The 23,145-nt window shown below is 46.7% G+C and overlaps 1 protein-coding gene across 4 annotated transcripts; it reads right to left on the reverse strand.

Annotated features, from left to right (window-relative positions):
* Nucleotides 1–1,763: 1,763 nt before the first annotated feature.
* KHDC4 (KH domain containing 4, pre-mRNA splicing factor) lies at nt 1,764–21,795 on the reverse strand. 4 transcript variants are annotated; one of them, XR_014542649.1, is made up of 14 exons: nt 21,622–21,795; nt 20,700–20,940; nt 18,365–18,493; nt 17,371–17,450; nt 16,804–16,856; nt 15,709–15,875; nt 14,474–14,685; nt 13,584–13,644; nt 12,628–12,685; nt 11,112–11,362; nt 9,173–9,331; nt 6,718–6,802; nt 5,267–5,352; nt 1,764–3,338 (listed from the first exon to the last, which is right to left on the reverse strand). XR_014542649.1 is itself a non-coding variant. In XM_083591209.1 (14 exons), the coding sequence occupies exons 1-14, from the start codon at nt 21,666–21,668 to the stop codon at nt 3,139–3,141; spliced, it is 1,857 nt and encodes a 618-aa protein (XP_083447335.1). In that variant the 5' UTR covers nt 21,669–21,789; the 3' UTR covers nt 1,764–3,138. The 4 variants fall into 4 exon arrangements, 2 of the variants coding, with proteins under 2 accessions (XP_083447335.1, XP_083447336.1); XM_083591209.1 differs by having other exon boundaries at nt 6,718–6,830; nt 21,622–21,789; XM_083591210.1 differs by having other exon boundaries at nt 1,764–3,329; nt 6,718–6,830; nt 21,622–21,767.
* Between the last annotated feature and the right edge of the window lie 1,350 nt (nt 21,796–23,145).

Below are 23,145 nucleotides of genomic sequence, written 5' to 3' on the forward strand. Positions count from 1 at the left end.
ATGCTGTTGTCACAGCGGTAAAAAGAACCATGACAAAGTTCTACACAGAGACACTAGATTGAAGCCATTTGACAGTACTTCCATTTGGTGTCATGTTCCCCCTGCCTGGCCTAGGAAAAAGCAGTGAGACTATTAACTGTGTTTTATGCCCCCAGTGCAATCAACTACTATTTGAATGAGCCAAGGAAGTGTTCATAAAGGCAAGGTATAAAGCAATACACAATTATCACTGATGGGAAATTGTACAGGGTGGTGGAACAGACCCTTCCCTAGCCCCCCAAGATGATGTGTTTCATGGAGTCCTTCACTCAAGGAGAAAGGTTATCCTTTTTGCACTATAATGTAAAGGTAAAGGGACCCCTGACCATTAGGTCCAGTCGTGAGTGACTCTGGGGTTGCGGCGCTCATCTCGCTTTATTGGCCGAGGGAGCTGGCACAGGTCATGTGGCTAGCATGACTAAACTGCTTCTGGCGAACCAGAGCAGTGCACGGAAACACAGTTTACCTTCCCACTGGACTGGTACCTATTTATCTACTTGCACTTTGACGTGCTTTCAAACTGCTAGATGGGCACGAGCAGGGACCGAGCAACAGGAGCTCACCCCATCGCGGGGATTCGAACCGGCAACCTTCTGATCGGCAAGTTCTAGGCTCTGTGGTTTAACCCACAGCGCCACCGTGTCTTTTTGCACTATAGCGGTGCCTTTTCAAGATCATTTTAACAGGTTTTGCTAAATTTAAACGTTTTCCACCTCCACGCTCCCAACTTCACCCTTTCAATGCCTGCTTAATAGGTGACACAAGTACCCTAACGCATATTTAGTGATTGTAACTTAAAAACCACGCAGGGGCAGGCAAAGGCTTAAGAGATATTCCAGAAAAGGGGGTGGGAGTGGAGAAACCTGCAGTCCTCTAGATGTTCCTGGAACTCCCATCAGCCTCAGCCAACCCAGGCAGTGGGTCAGGGCTGATGGGAAGTTGGGACAGCGAGATCCCCATCTGTGATTGAAGGTCTTCATAGCAAGGACTTCTGCATTTTGACACTAACTGCCAAATCACCTCTCTTCAATCATTTGAAAGGAGGTTTGCATAAAAAGCATTAGCCCAATTGCCAGCAGGTCAGTAACAGTCTCTTATGAGGGCCAAAGCTGTAAAGCGTTACAAAGCAATGCACATAAGAGCCCAGGTGGATCAGGCAATGGGCCCATCTAGACCAGGGATAGGCAACCTAAGGCCTGTGGGCCGGATGTGGCCCAATTGCGTTCTAAATCCATCCCGCGGACAGTCCGGGAATCAGCGTGTTTTTACATGAGTAGAATGTGTCCTTTTATTTAAAATGCACCTCTGGGTTATTTGTGGCGTATAGGAATTCGTTCATTCCCCCCCCCCAAAAAAAATATAGTCCAGCCCACCACATGGTCTGAGGGACAGTGGACCAGCCCACGGCTGAAAAAGGTTGCTGACCCCTGATCTAGACCAACATCCTGTGCTCTCAAATGGCCAACAAGATGCCTAAATGCAAAGCCCCCAAGCAGGGCTGTTCCTACCTACGATTCCCATCACCTGGTATTAGGAGACATACTGCCTCCAACAGCTGAGGAGCCTGGCCAGTAGCCACTGAAGGCTTTATGCGCCATGAAAAAGAAATGGTCCTTTCTTAAGCCACAAATAACTTTTCAGGGCTGATAGTGTGGGCTGGGCTTTTTGCTCACATACACCCAAGGCTGACTTTCCAAACAAAAACAAGAGTATGGAGAAACAAGTAGAATTATTTGTACATTTATAATGAAATTATGGTTTGAATTTATTTACAACATATAGAAAAACAAAATCAGAGAATAGTGTGGTTGTTGGTTTGTTTTTTTAAAGTGAAAGCAAGCTCCACCAGATCATTTTCTGTGGGGCGGGGAAACACCTCCAACACTTATTCCAATACTTCAAACTTTTACTTGCCCTTTGAACACAAGACAGCAAAATTTCAGGTCCAGTGGTGCCCCCTCCGTCTCTGCCCTTGACTGCAAGTGTTTTGGTTGATAGCAGCCTAACAGGCCCAGGAAAGAGCCCGCCACAGTTTTGAGTCGCTATAAAACAATCCCACAAGTTTTGTGTTTTCCTCTTCGGCCGTGGCTGCATGTCACCAGCACCTGAAGATGTCCCAAGCTCAATGCATCTCTTATCAGCAAGACAGCCACAAAGCAAAGAAGTCTGGTTGGAGGTGGTTTTTCGGAACGGAACGAGATTGCAACGATGCCATTGCTGCAGAAGTAACGACACGCCGGCCGGTCGAAGATCCAAGCACAACGGGGTGAAGAGAAATTACCTCAGGAGGACCGGTTCAAGATTTTAACACCTACTGCTAAATCCACCCCCACCCCACAGCAAGGGGAGAAAAAGTAATACATTGTCTTCCCTGACAAATGTGACTTGGCCAAATGAAATTAGAGAGACAAAGAAGAAAACAAACCAGCTGCTTGACAAAACAATTCTGAAGTTGTTTTGGAAAATTGCATTACAGATTTGATTTTTTTTTAAAAAGAGACCAACAGAAAGAAGGTGATTTTCAGGAAACAGGTTTTTCAGGCAAAGGTTTCCCCCACCCACCCCAATCCTATTTAGAAGACCAAGCATTACACACACACACACACACACACACACAAAAGTAAAATCCAGTTATAAAACAGAAATACAAGCAGAACAGCAGCAGGCTTAAGTTATTGAACTTCGCTGGTTGGCTGGCTTCTTTTTCAAAGCCAAGAACAGGTGCATGATAAGCTGGAGGGGGGCATTAAAAGAGAGAAAGGGAGATATAATGGAGACATTCCCTGCGAGTGTAATGCTGACACTGTTTATCTGCAGTTGTATTCCATTAAGCCTGCGGCTTTCAAATTGCCTTTGATGGAGGAGTCCACTGCAGATATAATAGCAAGTTCTTTTTGTCTGTTATTTTTTAAAAGAAATAAAACAAAAACACAAAAACGGAGCCCCTGGCACAGAAAGGGCCATACTGCATCTCAGAAGCTTGTGCAAAGAGGTCAGGGCCGATGTACATTTTGCAGAGATTCTTTGATAATATACATGTGTTATTGCTTGAGAGAGACGACAGGTGGAAGGTGGCAGAGGCAACTGCAGCTGCAGCAGCTAAGGTGCCATCCAGAATGGCATCTGTTGCTTTGCCCGCTGCTGCGACGAGGGGTACTGGTATCCTAAGCTCCATGTCTGCGAGTAGCTACTTGCGGTTTTGTGAACCCCGTGGTCTTCTTCTTCATCTGAGGAGTCGCCAGCATAAGCCACCAGGCCGAATCCCTTTTCTCCGGTTTTCATCTTCTTAGCTGGGTGATCTAATGATGATGAACAGAGAGAGAGAAAAAAAAAGAGAGAGACATCCCGCCCCAGGAAAAAATAAAAGAGAAAGGTAAAAAATATCCCTCAAAAACATGTTAATTCAAATGAGAGGCATTAATGAATTTTTTTTCCAAAAAAAAAGTTAGTCGGACACCATTTTGAGGTCACAGAGCCAACAACGGTCACCCCGGGTGGGAGGTCAGGCGATACAGGACCGGCAAACAGCACAAGTGTGATCCGTCAGAGCCATGTAAGAGAACACAGAAGAGAGAGAGAGAGAAAAAAAAGAAAAACACAAAAAGACAAAGAAAAGTCAAGTTAGCAAAAATGAGGCAACAGGGTTTGCAAGTTCACCGTTAAAGAACAACATGTTAAAAAAAAAAACAGGAGGGGGTTGAAAGTGTCCAACTACCATTTTTTAAAAAGGGAAACTTTTAAGAAGGGGGGGGGGGAGAGAAGTGTTATGTTCTGTCTCCCAGTTAGAAGTGTCCAATTCAAGCTGGATATCCTACCAGCAGAAAAGCCACGCTGAGCACCTAAGCACAGAGCGGAAATCGACTGACTATATGTCAATTTCACTTGGCATCATGGGAAAAGCTAAGGTTCCCTGCTTGAAATGCAGAATTCTGCTTTTCTGGGTATTGAGGAGGAAGGAGTGTGATGTATTGCTTGGTGGAGGAGGATGTAAGGAAGAGAGAGAAAAAGAGGGAAAGCAGCAGTAACTGGGAAGGAGGGCTAGGATGCTGGGTACACAAATCAGACCAAAGCAACAGCCCTGAGCCCTGAGAAGGAGACACTGTTCTTTTCCCTGTGGTGTCTGAGCAAAGAAAAACATTAGCTCCAAGAAGAGCAGATCCAAGTGCAGAAGGGAAAAAGTTCTACTGTTCTGCCCACTCTCCTGATCAGAATGGGATATGGATCGCCTGCATCATCTGTCACCAGTCTGGTGCCTCCAGATGTAAAACTCACATCTGGCTGGCTGGGGCTGATGGGAGCTTTCATCCAAAACATTTGGAGGGAACCAGGTTGGTGAGGGATGACTTACAGCTTCCTCATCCTTCTTAGGAACATAGAAACTAGGCAAGGGACATCACCCAGCCCTACCTGGAGATGCCTTTTTGGACTGAACCTGGGACCTTCTGCATGCAAAGCTCTACCACTGAACCACAGCCCCTCCCCTAAAAATAAAGTAAGATTCCAGTCCTCCTGCTTCAAAACAAAGGGCTGATTTAAAGAAGAACAGAGGAAGCTCCCTTGAGTCAGAACAATGGTCCATCTCGCTCAGTATTATCAACCCGGGCAGAGCCTCTTCCGGATTTCAGACAGGGAGTCTTTTTCCCAGTCTAACCTGGAGATGCTGGATATTGAATTAGGGGCCTTTGTGCATGCAAAGCAGGGGTCTCCTCTTCTGCCCGCTCTCACCCCTTTTCTGCCCTCGTGCCCAGGCACCTTTACGGATTACACGAGCCCGGGTGCCATGTTTTAAATGCTTGCTCTTTCGTATGTGGCTGTGTTCATACCAATGGCCTCCACATGGCATCCATGGGAGAGAGACACTGGTGGTATTCGGAAGCTTCTCCCTGCAGAGCTGTGCATTGTGGGAATAGGAAGGGCATTCACACTCAGAGCTCCTGGGAACTCCAGGTCTTTAAGGGTGTGTGCATTTTCAGAGACAAATTGTACCCTTAGCTTTGCCACTCTGTAATTTTACTCTTTGGAGTTCGTGTAAGAATAAAGGTTTGATTTACCCTTAGCTTTAGTTTCCCTAGCTACTAGCAGAACTCAGAAGGAAGGGAACTGAAGGTAAGTTGTGCACACAAGAGTTTAGCACCTGGAGGTGACACTGGGAAGAACAGCCTAAGGTTAGCTAGGCTGGCTGATGGAATGCAAGTACAAGTCACGGCTCCCGGCCGCCGACGCTCACCATTGCCGCCCACTAAGGACCCGTTCCGGTCGTCAGGCTCCACCTTCATCCCGGTCACTGGTAAAGCCGGTGGAGGCATCAGCTGCCTGTTTGGAAACAAGGAGCATTTCAAGCTTAATCAACCCATTAAAAACCCTGGTTTTAAAGCCCTAAATATTTATATTAGGCAGGTGCCTTCCTTACATTATTTTTGGCCCCTGCTGAAAACTGTTTTGCATGGGCAAACTTAGCCACATTTTAATATGGAATTTCTATTTTATACCCAGCAGCATCCCACCTGGCCCTGCAAGGGGATTCTCAGGGCAGTTCTTAAATCAGTGGTTAGAATCAGTGTAGTTTTGAAAGGTTCAGCCCGCCGTCTTCCTTCCAAATGGTGTCCAGCTGTATACAAACGTTGACAGAAACCTGCTCCTCCATCTCATGAAAATTTGTCCACGGTATCTTAAGAGATGTCCAAATGCATATTTCGAAAAGTGTATTAAGACTGCAGATTAATTTTTTATTTTGAAATTCTGTGACTCAGTTTGTTTTCATACTATTTTATCAGTACAGTCGTACCTTGGTTCTCGAATTTAATCCATTCTGGGAGTCCCGAAACAGTTCAAAAACCAAGGCGCAGCTTCCGATTGGCTGCAGGAGCTTCCTGCACGCAGTCAGAAGCCGCGTAAGCCGTGTTGGACATTTGGCTTCCAAAAAATGTTCGCAAACTGGAACACTCACTTCCGGGTTTGTGACAATCAGGAGCCAATTTGTTCTACAACTAAGGCATTCAACTACCAAGGTACCACTGTATTCTTAATGTGTATTTGTTTGCAAACCGCTAAGAGGTTTTGAGGATTAAGCAATATATAAATCCTGTGGAATAAATAAATGGTTTAAGAACATAAGAAGAGCCTGGCTGCTGGATCGGGCCAGAGGCCCATCTAGTCCAGCATCCTGTTCTCACAGCAGCCAACCTGAAGGCTCTGGGAAGCCTGTATGCAGGTCCTGAGCGCAAGAAGAACTATTCCCAATTGGGACTCAATGGCTTGGGACCAGGTTGCTTAATAGACAATCTTCTCCCATGGTTAGGCTCAGAGGAGCCTGCTGAAATGAAGGACCATCCATTCATTTCAATGGGTCTACTCTTAGCTGGATAAAACCTGTAGGAACCTGCCTTATAACAAGTTGGCCCATTGATCCCATCTAGCTTAGTACTGTCATGTGCAATATGTCCTGTTTTTAAATTTTGTAGTAAGCTGCTGTTGAAGGGTGGGTAATAAATTTAACAACATGGTCTACAACTATATATATATATATATATTTGTCTTTTCACAATACCCCAAAACTCAGCAACCTCACTTCCCCTAATGATAGGGCCTGAGGAGCACTTCCACACTGAAACACATTTCATTGCAGTTCCCACTCAAAACTGTACCAGAGCAAAGCCGGGCGCCACGGCCACAACCTACCTGTCCCTCTCTCTCTCCTTTCCTGAGGAACTTGCTGGCTTCGAACCCGTTCCATCCATCTCGGTCTGACTGGAGAAGCCTGTACCTAAATTAGTCATATGAATGGGTCCATGCTATGAGCAGAAAAACACAGTGGCATTAGCAAATCTAAAACTATGACACAAGCTATCAGCTCCTTAATGAAAACTTGCAGCAGGCCCAGTCTCTTTGCTCTCTACACACCATTACAGGCCATGCTTCCGTTCTTTTTCTGGGCCTCTTAAAACGCTGTGCATTTTGCACATGGTAAACTGGAAAGCTTGCTGCACAACAGTGCCCAAACCACCTGGGAGCAAGAGCATAGCGTATCATGGCTTAAGATACTCTGTGCAATCCTTTCAAGAGCCCTTGAAAGGTAGGCCAGGCTTTGTTGTTCCCATACTGCAGATGGGAAGGCTGAGGCTGAGCAAATCGCTAAGGAGGCTGGTGTCATTCATAGCCAAGGTGAGGTTTGAACGGGGGGATTTCTCAACACATAGCTCAGGTTCTGTGCCACTTCAGGATTTGAACTCAGGTGTGTGGAATATTTACTTCTCTTCCAAAGGAAAAGGTAACAGGGATCAGTTTTTTGTTTTAAAGGGCTGTTAAGACTCAACAGCTTTTTCAGACCAGCCTCATAACTGAGACTGTAGCAGCCTGTGCCACCTGCGGCAAGTAAGAACAGCTGCCAGGGAAGTTAAGAAAACAGAGCTGGTTCCCTTTTCTTCTTCTCCTTTCGAGCTGTCCAAATGTCACAAATGACTCACCTAAGTATGGAACGAGGAAGTTGCCTTACACCAGGTCAGAACAGAGGAAGGTGCCTGCTAAAACCAACAGGCCCTTCTGTTCCAACTCTTGAAATGAAATATAACGTCATCATCTGTGTCTGTTTCTGTTAACTAACCATTCACTTTAGTTTAAATCAAGATCTTCTATGAACATTCTTCTTTGCTCAGTATTTTTGCTCACTGTAAACTCAGCATTCATTTTCAGTGGCTCTTTATATCCAAGCCACTGCCTTTTATTATGAGAACAAAGGAAGGTTCCTTAGACCAGGCCAAACCATCTAGCCAGCACGGCCCGCTCTGACTGGCAGATTTCCATGATCTCAGACAGAGAAAGTTCTTCTCCCAATGTGACTTTTAAACTGGAGATGCCACAGAGTGGCTGGGGCAACCCAGTCAGATGGGCGGTGTTTAAATAATAAAATTTATATTTTTATTAATATTAACCTGGGACCTTCTCAATTCAAACGAATGTGCCTTTTTATTTCAATTATGGCCCCTCCCTCATGTGGGCAGACAGGCTAGTCACTTGTGTTGACTTACTTACAAGCCTAGTTTAGAGATGGAACACAAACAAAGAGGAAATAGTGGCATCTATTATAAAGTTTGAAATTGGAAGGAAAAAACACTCCATCCTCGATCACCACCACAAAGCCTCAAAACCCAGCGGAGAGTAAGGTGCAAACTGGGACAGCTAGTGGGGTCCCTCAATGGTGCAGGTAGCAAGGCAAAATATATTTCGAAGGTCACTGGGATAGGGGTCAAGGTGTTGCAAAAAAAAAATTGTAAACAACAGGGGGCCAAACTGCTAAGGAATTCATGTGGTATGGATTCCAAGCCTCCTGGTCAGAGCTCAGACAGATACGAGATGAGGAAAGAGCTGTGGTGAATACTCTCTCTGCTTCTACTGCAGGGTGGGGAACCTGTGGCATTCTATTTAGTGCTGGACTTCAACTCTCATGTGCCCTGACTACTAGCCGTGGCTTCTGGGAGTTAAGAGTCCAACGATATCAGGAATCTATATGTTCTGTCACCACCGCTTTAAAGTGTCACAAAGTTCCATTTTGTAACAACCATGAGAAATCAGGGTCCTACCTCTTGGCTGGCAAACCACCTCTCCCAGCAATTGCTTGGGACTCCTAGAAAAGGGTCCACGTGACGTTGGGACTACAGCTCCCATCAGCCTCAGCCAGCATGGCCAACGGCCAGTGACGATGGGAGCTGTAGTCCAGCAACATCTGCAGGGCACCTCGCTTGGGAACGCAGCCTGCCTAGGAATTACTGCCTATCCCAAAGAACGCAGCACCTTCTTTGGCCAAGGTGATGGGGAACTTAAGATGACCCTGATGAATCATGTCAGTGGCGCATGTAGTTCAGTACCCCGTTCTCAGACGCTGCAGTCGGGAATGCGCAAGCAGGAGCCGAGAAAAAGAGCATCTCTCCCATCCTGCAGCTTCCAGTAACTGGCAGCATGTTGGCCCTGACCCTCCAGGGCCCACCTGACGGCAGGGCAGTTGAGGAACACTAGCTTCTACTGTATCTGACTCGTAGAGGCTTGAGGGAAAACCCCAAAAATCCAAGTGTGGAACCAGCTCTGTGACCAAAGGAAAGAGGGGCAGGGGAGGCAGTAAAATGGCAGGGAGTCACTCCACCTGGTATCCCAGCAGCCCAGATTCCCGCTCATCCGGCAGCTCTTCGGTGAATCGCCTTTTCTGGCCCGGCTGGGGTTGGGGCTGACCTGGCGGCTGCGTGGTGGCCGGCAAGGTCGTCTTCACGGGGGCGGCCGGGAGGAAAGGGGCGCTCAGCGGCGTCTACAAACCACGCAGGCAAAAGAAGAGAGGGGTTATTTCTGTTATTTCGATACTGATCACATTTGTAGCCCACCTTTGCTCCCCTTTGCGGACAAACACCAAAGCGGTTAAAAAATACAAGTAACAACAAAATGAAAATGTATCTTAGAAACACGCACACAGTCTCATTGCATTTAGAAATCGCTTCCTGTGAAACGCAGGAGCAATTTGAGACAATAAAATCGCCCGTTAGAAAAGCAATTTCTTAAGCACCAACAACTGAAACGGTAACATGTATTTATTGTACTTGTATTGTCTGTGTTTTGTTGTTCTTTCTATATCCAGTAAACTCCAAACCAACAAACGAAAAGGTGAAACAATGCAATATATGAAAACTATGTCTAATCCAATTGTGATGGGCACCTTTAGCTACTGTTTACAGGGGGTCACAATTCAGCCCATATTCAGAGCCCCCTTCCCACAACCAACCACTAACTAAATCTGCTTCCATGGGGCTACATTTGTGGCTGTGAAAGGCAAGTCGAGGCCTCAGCTCTGCACTGCTCTATTTGGTCAGATCTGCCCTTGCTAAGGCTTCCAAACCAGGCTCTCCTTTTAGCTACACACCTCCTTCTCTCTCTCCACCAACCAGTGCTCAAATTAGAAGGGCAGGGATTTTTGTGCTGGGCCCCTAGCTCATGTTTTTAGAGACCAATGAGAACGTTTGGATTCCTTTCGAGCCTCCTCACTACCTTTCCCCTGTAATTGGAGCAATAGAAGGCCCACACCCTGCAAAACCGAATGCTCTCCCTGATGCTGTGTGCACTTTTCACGTAAACAAGAACCCAGATTTACTGGCTCACCATGGCTTACCACGAACAGGCAGCTTGCACTACCCCCACCCACGGCAGGTGAGTCCCCCACCCCAGAATGGAGTAATGCATCACGCCTGCAACACATCACAGAATCACAGATTTGGAAGGGACCACAAGGGTCATCCAGTCCAACCCTCTGCAATGCAGCGACTTTCTGCCCAATGTGGAGCTCAAACCTATGACCCTGAGATTAAGAGTCTCAGCATGACCTTGATTTTTAAAAAGAGAGAAAAAGATGTGAAATCTGATAACTTCTCATTCAGACTCCAAGAGATATACTCCACATGTTAATGTTATCAAATCTCCCCTCCCCTGCTAAAATACAATAGCCCCACCACCACCACTAAGCTGTGTTAGGATTCTGCCAGCTCCTGAAGGCACACCTGCATTCCTTTGATCTCCGGGTTTGAATGTCCTGCTTTAATTGCCATTTTAATCACTGTGCTGCTTTAACAGGCTCATTTCATTGTGCATTTTAATTGCCAATGTTTATTTTCACATTCTGATGAAGTTGTTTTACTGTATGTTTCATTTATGTGTGGTTTCGGTTAAAAACCTTTTTTTATTTACTGCTTGTAAACTGCTTAGAAGCCACCTCCTAAAAGACGAGAGGGTGGCAATCTTACCCATAAAGCAGACTACAATTAAAACTTTTTAAAAAAAAAAGTTTAAAAACTTCTGAAAAACAATTTAAAGCGTCTATGAAACAGTCTAAAAAATAACAACAGCCACCCCTACAGCAGTGTACATCAACCTTGTGTCTCCAGATGTTGCTGGACTACAAATCCCATCATCCCTGGCTGGCTCCACCAACGGTCAGAGATGATGGGAGTAGCAGTCCAACAATATCTGGGGATTCAAGGACACTGCCCTAGACACTACTGGGTGCCCCCTCACCAGTCATCAGGTAACATTCCCTGCCTTACCTGGCCAGTGCTAGCAGGAGACTGCACTTGCGTAATCGGGTACTGGGTGGGCACAGGTGGGACTCCGGTGGGTAGTGCTAACACTCCTGGCGCCAACGGAACCGCAGGAGGCACAATGCCTGGCACCCCATAAGGAGGCTGTACCGGCTGCTGAGGGGGCGGAACCACAGGGTAGCCTGCCTGAAAGCCACTGGGGGGGTAATACGGTGGCTGAGGAGGGACAGTCGTTAAAGCTGCAGGCTGCGCAAACCCTATGGGGGTGGGGAGAGGAAGAAAGTAATAATAATTTTTTATTTTATACATGAATTACTTCCTATTGAAGCATGTCAAGGCAATTTCACAAAACAGTAAAAATACAGAAAACCACTGCATATAAAAAGAGAGTTGAAATTCTTACATAAACACACATAAAAAGTTTCAAACCCAATACAGAGTGTGACCTGGGGCAGAAATAAAAATATCTCTTAGACGGCCTGCTGAAAAAGGAAAGCCTTCAACGGATGCTGAAAAGTGATGGTGACTGTCTGATATGAAATAGGAAGGTGTTCCAAATTAACATCTGCCCGGACACTAAGGTCCTGCGCCGAGGTCCTTCTGGTGGTTCCCTCGCTGTGAGAAGCCAAGTTACAGGGAACCAGGCAGAGGGCCTTCTCGGTGGTGGCACCCGCCCTGTGGAATGCCCTCCCACCAGATGTCAAAGTGAAAAACAACTACCAAACTTTTAGAAGACATCTGAAGGCAGCCCTGTTTAAGGAAGCTTTTAATGTTTAATACGTTATTGTATTTTAGTGTTCTGTTGGAAGCCGCCCAGAGTGGCTGGGGAAACCCAGCCAGATGGGCGGCGTATAAATAATAAATTTAATTTAATTTAAAATTAACATGCTGGTGGGCATGTGGGTGGGGAAAGAAAGAAAAGCTGGTGGAGCAATGAATCCAAATTTTACATAGTAAACTGTTCAAACTGTCTTTAATATTGTATTTTAATTGTTGTAACCTGCTCCGAGACCTTAACAACAACAACAACAACAACAACAACGGGCTGGTTTCTACACGCAGACACACAGAGCCCTTTCGCTCCTCCATTCGGGCAAACAAGAGGCATTATCAGACTTCAAGGACACATTCCAGCCAGGCAAAAGCACTCAAGGGCTATATGAAGCAAGGCCCGTGCAGAGGTGTGGCCTGGGCAGAGGGTGTGTGGCTTGGGTAACACAAGAGGAACAGATGTGGCCCTCCAGGCCAAGCTATCTCCAGGTCTATGTTCCCCCGGCCCAGCTGGAGGTTCCCCACCCTGTCCTTGCAAGCACAACAGGGAGCAACCAGGTGGCAACATAGAACTGCGTCACCCACCATTGTGATGCAGCCCCCCCACCCCCCCGCAGGGAATGGAAAGGCTGAGAGCCGTTTCTCCACCTGTGGGCTTTCATAATGGCAAATTTAACCCCAAAGTCTCTGGTTTCCATCTTTCATCCTCACTCCACCACCGAACTAAGTGTTGCACGCTGTCAATACACACCTGTTATGGGGACTGCTGTGGTTATCTGGTTCACAAATCGCGAGTATTCAGCATGAACCTTGGAAGAGGTAAAGAGGGATCAGATTGCTTCGGTTTCAATAAAGGACACTTATGCAAACCGACTGCTCTAGTGGGAGACCGTATAGCCCTGGTTAGGTGAGCCTAGTTGTATGCAAACTGTTAAGCTCCTCCTGTCTGGATTGGTTCTACTGCCCAATGCTACAAGTGGGAGTCTGTCTGGGGGCAGGGAAGGGGCTTCTTCAGTATCGGGCATGGGGAACCTGTGGTTCTCCAGATGCTGCTGTAGTACTACAACTCCCACCAACCCCTAGCAAGCATGGCCAATGGGAAGGGGATGATGGGAGCGGCAGTCCAAAATGTTTGGAGGGCACCAGGTTGGGGGAGACTGCATTAAAACAAAAGCATCCAAAAAAAGGGGAAATCAGGGCCATTACAAAATATAAAGAATTACTCAAGACTAGCACAATCACAAATAGTCAGTTTCAACCATCAGCTCCGATTCCAAAGTATAAGGTGTTTTACTAGGTTAAGCAACTGCACCGTAACGACAGCTGGGACAGCTCAGTTGGTAGATCATGAGACACTTAATCTCAGGGTTGTGGGTTTGAGCCCCAAGTTGCAGAGAGCTGGACCAGGGTGGCCTTCGTGGTCCCTTCTATCTATGATTCTATGACAGCTGGCCAGTTTGGGAGGGTTTCAAATCAGCAAAAAATGGAAGACATGCTGCTTTGTTCCCAACAATAATCCTTTTCACTAGGAGGGTCAACACGCTGCTGGGACATCAGGGGCTGCCACAACCAAAGGATGCTGGACTCAGATTCCCATCAGGCCCCAGCCACCACTGCCAGGAAAGCTGTATATAAAGTCCAGAAAGAGACGGGCACTTCACGTGACTTTGGCGAGAGAGCAACAATAAAAAAGAAGGGTCTACTTACTGTTTGTAACAGGTTCTCACAAAGCTTTTTGGCAGCTGCAAGGCCTTCTGGTTTTGGATGGCTGGAGGAGAGGAAATACAACACACAGACACACATGTTCCTGTCAGACTCCAAACATCCGCGAAGATGGGCAAAAGGTTCCTACATAGCAGGGGGTGGGACTAATCAGCTTGGGTCTCCAGCTGTTTTTGGACTACATCTCCCATCATCCCTAGCTACCAGGATCAGTGAAAACAAAAATTTTTTTTCCTTCCAGTAGCACCTTAAAGACCAACTAAGTTAGTTCTTGGTATGAGCTTTCGTGTGCATGCACACGTCTTCAGATACACTGATGGACTTCCATTTCATGCGGCTCAATGTGGTGCCTTCCATAGTTCCAGTTACAGATAGGTAGCAGTGTTGGTCTGCCATAGTCAAAACAAAAAATTTTTTTCCTTCCAGTAGCACCTGTGTATCTGAAGAAGTGTGCATGCACACGAAAGCTCATACCAAGAACTAACTTAGTTGGTCTTTAAGGTGCTACTGGAAGGAAAAATTTTTTTTGTTTTGACTATGGCAGACCAACACGGCTACCTATCTGTAACTGTACCAGGATCAGTGGTCAGGGATGATGGGAATTGGGAAGCACTGGACTAGATGTCCCCCGGGGCTCACTTCCGACCCTGCTATTCCAATGTTAGAAGTCCTTGCTCACCTGCTTCAAATCACCCAGGGATCCGCTAGTAAATCCCAACCTGCTTGCTACCTATCCCACATTCAGCTGATCAAAAAGGCTTCGTAACTAAACTAAGCCATCTTACCAAACCTGACCAAACCTTTACACTTGGGATGGCACACAAAAAGCCCATTCCTTCCCGGAGACAAAGCCCAGCAGGCTCCCAGCTCCCTACCTGATGTAAATGTACATCGGCTCAAAGGCTTCTCGGCCAGAGGCAGGTTCGATGCACCCAGAGCCCTTCCCCCGGAGGAACACCTTGGCGCCGGTCTCAATCTGGATATGTTGCAAGTAGGAGCAGCCTGGGCCTTCGACTTTCTCCTTTACGTTGAAGGTAGGTACAGCGTGTTCCAAGCCAACAAACAATTTGTCCTGGACATAGTGCATCTGTACACACACACAGAGAGACACCCTTAGGTGTTGCATTTGACACCAGAATCAGGAAGGAGTGGGAATGGATTAGAGGTCCCCTGCTAGGGTCATAGCTCAGTAGCAGAGTGTTTGCTTTGCATGCAGAAGGTCCCGGGCATCTCAGCATAGGGCTGGGAGACAACCTTGTCCGACACCCTAGAGAGCCATTCCCAATCAGGGCAAGCAACAAGATGGACCAGTGATCTGACTCGGTATAAGGTGTGTATAGACAGGGGGAGCCAGTGTGGTGCTGTCAAAATGTTGCTGGACTACAACTCCCATCATCCTTGACCACCCTGAGGCCAATGGGAACTGTAGTCCAACATCACCTGGCAGGCACCACACTGGCTACATGTTTGTCCGATGGCACAGTGAGGTCTCCACTCTTTCTGCAAGCTGAACCCCTCTCTCCATCGTGTTTCTCTAAGAGGATGGTATCGACAGAGCCCAGCTGTACAGGCTCTGCTTTCTTAATCCTCTAGGTAAGGGAATAAGCAGACATGGACAGTTCAACAGGCAAACAGGTGTAAAGCAAAATGCAAGGCAGTGTTCAAAACTCCCATAGTTCTAGGTGTGTTTTGTGACAGAGAATTTCATTAGCGTGAACAGTTTCTGAGCTCTGGGTGCAGTACTGAGCCTAAGATTTCAGATTAAAACTGCACAGTGGAAGGAAAGGAGGACCTTTTTCTGCCTCCCCACTTCCAGCTACTCTCTGAAGACTGGAGAAGAGGCCCTCTTAGCGGGTAGGCAGGGGAAGCATGTCTTTGTTTTTTTGCAGTCTTCGTATGAGGAATAGACAGTGTGAAAAATGAACATAAGATTTTAGTTGCAGTTCATTCATTTTCAGCTTTGTATTCTTGTTATTAAAAAAGCATGCCTAGACATTCCATGGTTGCACCCATAGCCTAGGTTTAAGGTGCCATTTAGCTCCTAGCTTTCATATCTCAGTTTCTAACACGGATGCAAGGGTAAAGACACAAGGACTTGGCCAGTACGTACTCCTCCTGACTGGAAGGAGGGCTTCTGGCCAACAGCCGGAGGCAGCTGAGTGATGGGGGCAGGTTGGTGGTAGACGGTAACTGTAGCTCCGTTGAAAGTTGGACTGGATCCAGTGGCAGCTTTCACGACGCCGTTTGTAATGATTTCCTTGATTCGGTTTACTGCTCCTGTAAGGCAAAAATAAATAAAACAACTTTAGTCCTATGAAAAGAAGGGAAATCGTGGTTACTGCAGAAGAAGAAGAAACATTTAGGGTAATTCCACAATCATTATTCATTTAGGATATAGAACTGTTATCTGTGTTGGATTTGAATTGTTTTCATGTAGGTGCTGTTGCTGCTTTAGAAGATTAGGACATACTGCATGAAGCCCTGGAGAGCTGCTGCCAGACAGTGTAGGCGGTACTGAGCTACATGGACCAGTGGGCCTGACCCAGCATAAGACAACTCCTTATGTTCCCAAGGACATGCTCTTTGAGGGGAAGGTCTGCAGCCTGGTGGCAGAGCATCTATTTTGCAAGCAGAAGGTCCAAGGTTCAATCCACCAGCATCTCCAGACAGGGTTGGGAGAGACTCCCTGTCTGAAAGCTTGGAGAGCTGCTGTCAGTCAGGGTAGACAATATTGAGCTGCATGGGCTAGTGGTCTGACCCAAGCATAAGGCAGCTGCCTATACTCCTATCATGCAGTTAAAGAGCTGGGAAAGGCCTTGATGGTCATACAGTCCAACCCCTTGCTTAATGCAAGGTTTATAATGTTGGAAGCAACCACAGCAACCCTTAACAGATGGGTGCCCAGCGAAAAAATTAAGCAACAACACAACTTCATATTTAATAACAACTCTGTGCCTATTAGGCTAACTGAGCCTAAGTCAAGTGAACTAACCTCGGCTGTGTAGACACTACACCTTAAAAGCACATTTTAAACACACCCTTCCCCTTAAAGAGTTGCACTGTGGTTTATCCCTCAGTTGCAATTCACAGCAGCCCTTAACAAGCTACAGTGCCCAGAATTCTTTTGAGGGAATTAATGTGCTTTATAGATACAGCACAGACACAGCCATTCTCTACCCAGGGTGTTGAATCAGAGCTTACTTACTATCCACCAGTTCTCGCGTTTGCCCCTGGACGTGCAAGTACAATGGACGATCTCTGCAAAACACAAGTTGTAATATTTTTTATATATTTTAAACTGAAACAAAGGTCTCCACTGGAGGCAGCCAATGTCACTGGGACTCTGGGAATAAACTGTAGTCAGCCCCATAGGAGATGAAATGCTATACTTGGGGGCACTCTTATGGTGAGGGCTCTCTGTCCTTGACATTGGGCAGTGTGTGTGTTTGCTCCCATTAAAAGGGATTTGCAGGAAGGTAGCTGTTTGGTGGGGGGGGGAGAGACTCCTGGTTTTGTATCTGAAGTATGGTAACGGTGGAAGAACAGAGGATTGCTTGTTGCTTCCTTCACCCAGTAACATTTGACTTGTGCAGTTTTAACTTTGCACATCTCGATCAAGTGAGCAGCCAGGTCACATAGCTAGCTTACAAAAATGCACAAACGTAGCTGGTCTGCTCGTTCAGGTCCAATATCTAATCCATAAGCACTCATTCTTCTACAGATTTTTTAATCCTGGAGAGAACCAGAGGAGGAAATTGAAGAAGATACAAACCCAGGCCCAACTTTTGCTTTCTCTTCTGCAGTCATGTACCTCCCCCGAGTTGAGACTGCGGCTCCGCTCAGCCTACTTATCTGCAGATACAAAGGGACAAAGCATTGCTCAGATTAGGAAATGCAGTAAAATCCCCGCTGAATCAGGAGAAAGGCTCACATAGTCCAGCAGCCCCAATTTCCTACAGCAGCCCTTGGAAAGCCTCAAGGGGGAGCTCACAAGCAGGGCCTAGAGGCAATAGCCTTCCTTCACCCATTCATACACCACCTATTTGTCCTCAGCAACTGTTAAGCAGGCCCCATCTGCACAATATAAAGATACTGTGTTATGTGTCATGACATAAGGATACGGAGAGCTGTTAGAAGACCTCCCATTTCCAGTATGGAGAAACAAATTCTAGAGTTCCCTGGAAAGAGGGGCCAAATGCTAAACTACTTTGGGAACAGTAGTTTTGTGAGCTGAACAGTTATCTCCCAATAGATCTCACCATCTTTAACAAACTACAGTTCTATTATTATTATTATTATTATTATTATTATTATTATTATTATTAGGGGGGGAAGAATCATGATTGTTCAAACTGGTATAATGCTGCTTTAAATGTATGGTGCAACGAGGACCTAAGACATACACTGATTCTGGAGCTTCCATTTAGCTAGGATTGCCAATATTTAATGAACCAAAGCAAAGTGGCAAGGCGTCTGCTTGCATGCAGAAGGTCCCAAGTTCAGCCACTGGCATCAAATAAGGCTGGAAGAGAACTCCCATCTGAAACCCTGAAGAGCCGCTGCAAGTCAACCTTGACAATGCTGAGCTAGATGGACCAATAGCTGGACTAATGCTGCCTCCCCCAAGACTCGCTTAACAGCTATTGACACCTGGCTGTTCTAAAGGTCGGACAGGGTTTCAACAGGAGAACCAGGCATATCAGCTGGAAAGTACCCCAGAGCCACCTGGAAACCCATAGGACCAATTAGCCACAAGCAGCACAGACCTCATCCTGCGTCTGCCCTCTCGTCAGGAGGTTTCGGCATGTGAGAGGCACATCGTTTATCTCCACTTCTGCGACGACAAGATCATCTTTGCTTTTGCTGGCAGCCGGTCCTTTTCCAGGAGCCTGAAGCTGTTAACAGATCAGACAATGGGCATCAAGACACATAAGCCCCCACCCTTTGCACACTCACCTGCCCCTCTCCATCCGGGCAAGGAGGAGGCATGATCAGAGTTCAAGGGTACATTCAAGACAGGCAGAAACACTCAATGAGGGTGTGAAGCAGGGCTGGCAAGAGGTGTGGCCTAGGGGGAGTCCCAAGGGCCTACAGAGAAGCCTGAAGGGTTGCATTTGTTTGTTTTGTTTTTTCCTTTTGCATTTTCAGTTACAATGGTACCTTGGGTTACATACGCTTCAGGTTACAGACTCCGCTAACCCAGAAATAGTGCTTTAGGTTAAGAACTTTGCTTCAGGATGAGAACAGAAATTATGCTCCGGCGGCGCAGGAGGCCCCATTAGCTAAAGTGGTGTTTCAGGTTAAGAACGGACCTCCGGAACGAATTAAATACTTAACCCGAGGTACTACTGTACAGACATTCATTTCTTTCACTAATACAACATCTTATACAATGATAATCATCTATTCCCACATAGGCTGGGAAGTCTTCTTAGGATAAGAAATAACTTGAGATGTTTCATGGCTGTAACCAAAGGGTTGCATTTGACCCCTGAGCTTGAGGTTCCCCAACCCTGTCACAGGCTAAGAAAGTAGAATCTCGCTTATTAAGCCAGACTTTCCGGCATCCAAAGAGAAAAGGGGAAGTCACTGGTACATTAAAATCCCTCCCCCACCCTCGCCAACTTGTTCTGAAAGCAGATGCGACTGAACCAAGGGATAGATTTCATGCAACCAGTCCAAATTGCTCCAAAATGTTCACTACTGACAGAAGGGGAAACCAAATTATTTTCTTTGGAAGGATGATGGAGTTAAAACAATGGCTGGCTCATTCACCCTTTATAGTCTTAATTTTGCAGTGCAGTTCATACATTGTGTACAGTCATACCTCGGGTGGCGAATGTGACCCGTGCAGGAGGCACATTCACAAGCTGCAGCGCCGCGTCTGTGCACATGTGTGACATGATTCGGCGCTTCTGCGCATGACGCCATTTTGTGCTTCGGCTCATGCGCCGAAACCCAGAAGTAACCCATTCCGGTACTTCCGGGTTAGGCACGGTCCACAACCCAAAAACGCACAACCCGCAGCGTTTGTAACGCAAGGCATGACTGTATATTCATTGTCCATTTGCAGAGCTAAATCTAGGCTCAAGGAGACTCACAGCAAAGTGCCATCTTGTCCCAGACACCACCTTTTAATTTAATCCATATCACTTTCCCCAGAGCTTAGCTATCTTGGGCTGACCACCCACAGCCTCAGGTGTTGTCTCATGGGGGTGTGTGATAAAATATAGCCCCTGGTATATGCCTGTGGCAGCAGCCAACTCCCACTGCAACATATACAGAATCCAGAATGACTGAAATTCTGGAGTTTGGGGGGGAAATTCAAGACCATAGCAGCAGCACCAGTAAAATAAAGTTTTTAGAAGTATTTATCTTAATGGGGCCTAAGGGAGGTGTTGGGGACTTCTTAGGGAATGCGTACCCTGGTAGGTGCCTGGACAAATCTGAAGGCAATGCTGGGCTTGGTGAATTAATTTTTTATCAGTTTCATGTCAACACTGCTGGATGTTATGTGCTCATTTTGAACTGTTTTCATATCATTGTTTGTGGCTTGTGATATGCGTTGCTACAGATCTGCCTATCTCACAATTGCTATTCTGTTTTGTTCTTAAGGCAAACCACTTTGACCACAATACATATTAAAGGGTAAGCGGACAAATGAAAAAAGGGCACGGTGATTGCAGAACAAACCTTCATTACAACCCACTGATAGCCAACACAAGGGGTTATACCCAACCATGTTGACCCACTGAAATTAATTTCAATGGGTTTGATATGCCCCAATACACATTCGGCCAGACGTCAGGAAACAATGGGCAAATAGTTAATAGCATGAGTGAACAAGTCCAAATCCTAAATTTGAGACTTCAGCTGTGTACACATCAGAGCACATGGCTCCCCGCAAAGAATCCTGGGAACTTAAATTTAACCTTCACAGAGCTACAAAGCGCAGCACCCATAACAACCTACAATTCCCAGGATTCTGGGGGTGTGCTTTAAATGCATGGTGTGTATACAGCTTTCTTTTCTCAACCATCATGAAAGTTAAATGGCTTCTTGCTTTCGAAATCTGATGCCTTCACCCGGCCAGCCACTGACCTTGTCCGTTGAATTCGCCGTTGGTTTCAGCTTCCCTTTGGCCATTAACATGGCATTGATTTTGGCTGCCACAGCAGCGGCTGCATCCAGAGCTCCCAGTGGGGCTGCTGAGCCCTCAGACCCTGACATCCCAGATACACTATCTCCGCTGCCCTGGACAGGCCGGCCAGCCACGGGAGTGGTTGCAGGAAGGAGGAAGAGAGCCGGAGACGGGCCAGGCTGGTCCCATTTGCTGCGTCGCCTGGAGAAAAAAAAATCAAATTAAAGCTTCAGATTCCCTCTGGGGCTGCTGCCTGTTCCTTGATCTCCTCACTCCATAAGGCTTAGCACTTGTAACACATCTCGACGGCTCAAAAACCCTCTCAATAATCCTGGCAACAGCAGCCTTAGAGGATAAGGCAATACAGTGGTACCTCGGGTTAAGTACTTAATCCGTTCCGGAGGTCCATTTTTAACCTGAAACTGTTCTTAACCTGAAGCACCACTTTAGCTAATGGGGCCTCCTGCTGCTGCCGCACCGCCGGAGCACGATTTCTTTACTCATCCTGAAGCAAAGTTCTTAACCTGAGGTAATATTTCTGAGTTAGCAGAGTCTGTAACCTGAAGCGCCTGTAACCTGAAGCGTATGTAACCCGAGGTACTACTGTATTTGTTTAAGGTAGATTTACAGCCTCTCCTAAGCCTGGGGTGGGGGACCTGCGGCCCACGAGGTGTTGCTGGACCACAACTCCCATCCCCGCGACCATGCTGGCTGGGGGCTGGCGGGGAATGGTAGTCCAGCGACGTCTGGAGGGCATCAAGGGGACCCCGGCACGGGCGAAACCCTTAAACGGGCTCCTCCTCCGCCAGGCCTCTCCCTCTCCCTCAACTTTCCCTTCGCGGCCTCCCCTCTCGCCCGGCCTCGCAGCCGCGGCCTCCTCACCCTCCAGAGGCCCCATGCTCTCGCTGCCCCGCGCTCCCCGTTGACATGGCTCAGACGACCCTCTCCAGGCCGCTGCCGCCGCCGCCGCCGCCGCCTTCTCCGCTCTGCTGAGAAACTTCCCCTCCCTCGCGTCACTTCCGCTCCGCCGCCGCTGCCGCCGAAACCGTCACTTCCGCTCGTTGTCGTAGCGACGGTGAAAGGTTGCTCGGGAGAGAGAATGCCTGGCACCATAGCGATAGTAAAAAAGGTAGAGGGGCGCACGTGTGCTCAGGTTCCGGCCGTATACATGTAGAGCTTATTGATTTAATATTTTGATTATATTCTTGCTATTTTATAATTTCAATTATTTGCTTACTCTTTTTTTTGCTTATTTAATATTTATTGTTTCATTTAATTGCTTACTGTTTTATGATGTTGTTTTTGTATTTATCGTTTTATTTATTTGCAGGCATTTCTAAACGATAATATATATTTATAAGAAAAGAAAACTCTTAAACAATAGATACATAAACCCAAAATCCATTGAAACGAAAACGCAGTTAATAAATTATGGAAGTGGGAACTTGTCTATAGAAGTTAATTTGTAAGAAAGGAATTCCAGGGGGAATGTCTCCTTTTGACCTTTCCTACCGTGAACTCCAAGAGATATGAGGCAGCTAATTATTGCCAGTCATTATTCAGGGTTTATGCTGTTTCTAATTAGAGTGTTTTATTGCTCACTGTGATTTGGGGTGAGTGGGCGGGTGTTAGCAAACATTCAACGTATGTGTCTGCATGCCAGCCAATAGAGCGTAAGGCTTACGCATGTAACTGAGTGCTGGATTGGGACCACAAAGACATCAGTGTCTTTTACTTCAGTCAAAAAGGATGAGAAAGTGGCATACGTACAATCAATTAAAACAAGACAATCCCTGCCTACAGGCGAAGAAGAAGACACACAAGCAGAAAGGGACAGGGAGGGAAGAGGGGGAAATCAAAGATAGGCACCAATTCTTAAACAGCTGTTCTTATAATGATCAGCTGTCACATTTGAAGGATAGGAAGATGGAGATGCTTTTTCCGCAGAGCTGATAGTGTGAGCCCTGCTTCCCATCTCCACAGAGGCAGTCTGGCTGCCCCTAGGTGACAATTGAGGGAGAGGAGGCCTGATTTAACCTATAAAATTGGCACTGGCCTACTTGGTCAGGCTGTCATAAACCACTTCCAGAAACAGTATACAGTGGGCAATATTGCAGGCTGAAACAAAACAGGACGATTCCAGCTGATCTTCCTTCACAGTCACCTAGCAGAAGCCACTCCACCAGATCTCGTGAACAGTTTCCAACTGCTTGGCATCTGGGAAATTCTCCTTATATATATATCCATTTTTTTCCCCTTGAAACAACCATCTCCGTTTACCCACATGAAGCTCACTGTTTGACCTTGACCCAGTCATCTTCTTTCAGCCTAAACCTACCTCACAGTCAGCATTCAAAACTCCCATTGTTCTAGGTGCATTTTGTGATGGGGGAATTTCATTAGTGT

The sequence above is a fragment of the Podarcis filfolensis genome (assembly GCF_964270895.1).
Source record: "Podarcis filfolensis genome assembly, chromosome: 16".
In the NCBI taxonomy this organism is placed as follows: domain Eukaryota; kingdom Metazoa; phylum Chordata; class Lepidosauria; order Squamata; family Lacertidae; genus Podarcis; species Podarcis filfolensis.

Bases quoted from the DNA above. Each gene is read 5' to 3' on its own strand.
- KHDC4 (XM_083591209.1), bottom strand. From the start codon at position 21,668: ATGTCAACGGGGAGCGCGGGGCAGCGAGAGCATGGGGCCTCTGGAGG. The intron at 13,645-14,473 runs GTAGGGAGCTGG...CCTCTCCTCCAG, and splicing joins CCGATGTACATTTACATCAG to CCATCCAAAACCAGAAGGCC. The intron at 9,332-11,111 runs GTAAGGCAGGGA...CGTGGTTTGTAG, and splicing joins CTCCTGCTAGCACTGGCCAG to ACGCCGCTGAGCGCCCCTTT.